Source organism: Kryptolebias marmoratus, linkage group LG8, assembly GCF_001649575.2.
Source record: "Kryptolebias marmoratus isolate JLee-2015 linkage group LG8, ASM164957v2, whole genome shotgun sequence".
In the NCBI taxonomy this organism is placed as follows: Eukaryota; Metazoa; Chordata; class Actinopteri; order Cyprinodontiformes; family Rivulidae; genus Kryptolebias; species Kryptolebias marmoratus.
Window position 1 is genome coordinate 1,772,542 of NC_051437.1, and position 4,434 is coordinate 1,776,975.

General features: G+C 41.9%; 1 protein-coding gene across 3 annotated transcripts in view; it reads right to left on the reverse strand.

The window, feature by feature from the left end:
- Positions 1-4,434, reverse strand: part of ccm2l (CCM2 like scaffold protein) — a 35,088-nt gene that overhangs the window by 25,296 nt on the left and 5,358 nt on the right. For 2 of the 3 annotated variants that reach the window (XM_037977028.1, XM_017409705.3), the window contains exons 2-5: positions 2,898-3,065; positions 2,733-2,816; positions 2,147-2,330; positions 736-1,340 (exon numbers count right to left, since the gene is read on the reverse strand). In XM_037977028.1, the coding sequence (XP_037832956.1) occupies positions 736-1,340; positions 2,147-2,330; positions 2,733-2,816; positions 2,898-3,065 (1,041 nt within the window). The remainder of the gene's footprint in view (positions 1-735; positions 1,341-2,146; positions 2,331-2,732; positions 2,817-2,897; positions 3,066-4,434) is intronic. The other variant, XM_037977029.1, reaches the window with a different exon arrangement.

The following is a 4,434-nucleotide window of genomic DNA, read 5'->3' on the forward strand; positions in this document are numbered from 1 at the left end:
CCCCCCGCAACACAAGGAGGCGTTCCTCTGCAACCGACGATACATTCTTATCAAGCCGAGCCGAATAGAGAGGAGTAGAGCCGGACTTCTGTATTAAGGCCCGTGTAAAAGGGGCATGAGTTGTTATTGCTTAATTGGCCACTATGTGTATAATTTTTTTCCATTTATTTGTGAGGCTGGGAATCTAGCTCCAAGTGGTGTCAAGCGTGCAGCCCATGCTGGTGTGACCCATTTTCTGAAGAAAGGCAGGTCAGAAGTTTGACCAGGGTAGTACACTTGTCAAACTGTAACATGGGTGTCATAAGAAAAGCGTAGGGTGGAAGCTGTGAAGCTGAAGGGAAGCTCTGCACCACGTCGAAGTGATTAAAAGTGCTTTTTTTCACAAACATATCGATGAACATTTTATTTTGCAAGTGCAAATAGCATTCAAGGTTCAATCGAAAACCTATGAAGACACAACAACAGAATTGAAATCTCCATGGGATTGCTGAGATAACACTTGTAACCCTCCAAAAAAAAAAGAAGTGAACACTGGACTGTGTCACTGGATGTTGTCACTTATGTAGAGAAGAAATGATGGCAAACAATCATAATTGGTACAATTATCATTTCTAGAACACATTGGACTACTCTTGGACTACACACAGGATTACAAATTTGGAATCATTTTTGGAACTTTTCTTAAAGATTTGTGGCTCGTTCTTTTAGGCATTTTGTGCTGATGAAGTAACTCACCCTGTTCTCGACAGCCAGTATCACCAGGTTGCAGTAGGCATCAGGACAGGGTGTAGGTTCCAGTGGGTTGTAGTTCCTTCTCTCCCAACTGCCATAGCTTTTCCCTCTTTCCCAGCTTCCAGTGCATGCCTGTCGTCGGTCCCAGCTCCCTCCACCACCTCCACCCCTCCTTTCCCAGCTCCCTCCTCCACCTCCACCACCCTTACCACCGCCATGCCTTGTTTCCCAGCTCCCTCCTCCACTTCCTCCAAGTCCCATTCCCCAGTTGCCACTCATGGGTCGTGCTCTGCGATTCTCCCAGCTTCCTCCTGTTTTACAGGTTTGTTGCCTCCTTTCCCAGCTCCCTCCCACTCTCCTTCTCTCTAGACTTCCTCCTCCTCCCCTCTCTCCCCCTCCTTTATCAATATTTTGAGCTTTGTCGTGGTTACTTCTTGACAGTGATGGCCTCCAGTCAACTCCACATATGGTGTGTCGGCGCTCCATTGTCCCTCCTGCAGGTCGTGGGTCAGAATTGGAGCTCATGGTTTGACATCGTCCTTCAATGCCCAATGGCTTTTTCCTGTCCAAACTGTCATCTTCTGCAACTACAGAGTCCACATTTAGACCTGTGGGATGCAGATTAAAAATGAAAATATTCTGTAATTTTGAATAACCTTTCAATCTGTAAATCTTGTGATTTTAATTACTTGATATGGTATTTTTTGATACCTCGGTGTTCACAGGACAGAAAAAAGTTCTGGGCACACCCAGAGAGTTCTGAGCAGACCCAGAACTCGCTGAAGAAAGAAAGAAAAAATCCTGGGTCCTGTGAGAAGTATGTTCCAAGAGGAGCCAACTAATAGGCATCTTAATCAGATGGCCAAAAACCAGCTGACATTTTAATTTGCAGCAGCTATACTTTGATTTCCTCCCAGATGAGGGAGTTTCTCTCCTTATTTCTAAGGCTGAACCTGACCACCATATAAAGGAAGATCATTTTAGCCACTTGTATCTGATATGTCATTATTTTTGTCATGATCAGTACCTCATGACCATGGGTAAGGGCTGAAACATAGATAGACCAGCAAATTGAGAGCATTGCCTTTTGTCTCAGTTCTTCATCATGACAATTTTTTTTTTCGAAGCAACACCTGCAGTTCTGCAGATGAATCCTTAATGTCACCTATTATCACTCATGAACAGCAATGGCTCCTGAGCATAAATATTACTGGGGAAGACATTTGTTTCTTGAATTGCTAACCACAGACAGGATCAGAGACAAGTGGCGGCAATGGCTATTCTCAGATGAAACAGCTCTGTGACTCCCTCCCCTGCTCATTCTACGTGCTACACAGAAAACAGAGAACAACAACAAATACTCAGTGGTCTCAGCTTTGTTGTACCTGACTTGTTCCCCAGTTGAGTCATTTACCTGTCTTTAGGACCATCAAGTGCAGTGCATCATCTCTCAGGTAGGAGGCAGCAGCAATCTCATGTGTGGGGATCCTCATCAGCAGCTTCTCATTGTTTCTCCATGTCAGCAACAGACAGCGAGCAGACAGACTTAGAATGCAGTCTTGATCTACACTTGTCTTTAGTGGCAGCACCTTTAGCTGCTGATGATGACCACACAATGACATGGAAACTAGAGTCAGCTAAACATACTCAGCTTTCGGAAATATTACTTAGTCCTCACTTTGGCAGCTCCCAAATTTAGTTCATAATTTTACTTTATTGTTAAGACTGTACAGCTAATCATACAAAGGTGACTAAATACTGATCTCTGATTTGACAATTAGGTGAATATGTTCTATGTGAATTAAAGCAGTTATATAAAGGTAAATGATGATTTATTACAGATTTTTTTTATAAGCACATGAAATAACATCACTGATTACACTGCCTAGAAATATTTAGATATAAGTTATACACAGAAAGCACATTTTATTGATAACTAGATCAGTACTTACTCTGTAACCATAGTAACAGTGGGTTTTACATAGCTGATTGATACTAACCCTGGCTGTATCCAGTAGCTGTAGGAGTTCATCTCTGCTGGATGGATTCAGGGAAACTGACACCCAGGTCAGATGACCAAGAAACTGAGAGTAGAGGTCAAAGGTCAAGGATTAGTGGCAACCTATATATGTTTTCAGTTTCTGTTTAATTTAAACAGTTCTTACCTTAACCTCCTTCTCCACATAGTCAAAGATGAGTCTCTCTGGATGGATGAGGTAATCGGGGGAGTAAAGGGGGACGGTATGCAGCGGGCGGCGGTAAACACTGCCTCGATCTACAGGCCTACGACCAGATTTAGACCACACCAGCCGCTTAATGGGTGAGACAAAAGTCTAAGAAAGGAAAATGAATGAGCCTATAAAGTTTCTGAATACAATGATATACTATCAGGTTTCTCTAATATAAAATCAGCTTCCAGCATCTGATCCAGGCGAAGACAATTTCGTCTTTTAAGATTAGACTTAAAACAGATGGCTTATAAGTTCAGGAAAATAAATTACTACATGCAGTTACTAAGAGAATGTGTTATACCACTTTTAACTCTTTTCTATCCTTACTTGCAACATTTATCAGACTACTTGTTTTAATAACTCTTGGATTTTTTACAGCAAATGAATTAACATTTTTTTTCTCTGATTTGGTTTACCTCTGCCTCCCTGGTTCTGACCCTGTTTCTGCCTCTTGGATCCCGAGTCTCGTTTTGTCCCTCCATTTGATCTCAAAGGGAGATTAAACCACCTCTCCGGTCCCCGCCCCACCATTCCCTGAAGGAACAGAACCACAGCCTACAGCCCCGCACGAGCTCCAAAAAGGTTAGTGGCAGTTTTTCAGAACCTTCGATCATCCTTCTGAACCAATACAAGCCTCTAACCTGTTTCTCCGTCCTCAGAGGATCCTGGTCCTGCTGTTGGTGGTTCCTGTCCAGAACTCTAATTCACAATAAGCCCATTAACACTTTGTTTGTAGTCTGGCCGAGATTCTAGGTCCTCCGTCCCAATCATTTCATTAGCTCTTTATAATGTATGTGAATGTTTTTGTACAGTACCATGAGACAACTTTTGTTGTGTCTTGGCGCTATGTAAATAAACGAAATTTAACCTACATGCCTGTTGGAAACAGGTTATATAAATAAAGCTTGATTGAATGACTATTTTTTTGTTTGTTTGTTTTTTATTAGTTGGTTGATGAATTGATTTGTTAGTTGGTTAGCTGACTGACTAATTGGTTGGTTGAGTGTCGGTTTATTGATTGATTGGGGCGGCTGTGGCTCAGTGGTTAGAGTAGCCATCCAATAAGACAGTTGGAGGTTCGATTCTAAGAGTATGCCACATGTCGAAGTGTCCCTGGACAAGACACTGAACCCCTCATTGCCTCCAATGTGCCCCATCAGTGTATGAATGTGATCTAAAGCACCGATAAGACTCTAGATAGGTAGGTAGGTACATTTATTTATATAGCACTTTTCAACACGAGGCGACTCAAAGTGCTTTACAACACAAGAACAAAATTACAGACAGAGTTACAGAACATGACAAGATAACTAAGCTAAAACATGACAATGCTAACAAGGTACAGGATAACTAAACTACGAAAACATGATATTACTAAACCAAGGCACGAATATTCTAGCTAACAGTGAATATGATAACTAATTGTACAGTAACTAAGCTAAGTGTACAAGAAGGCTAAATAATCTAAAAC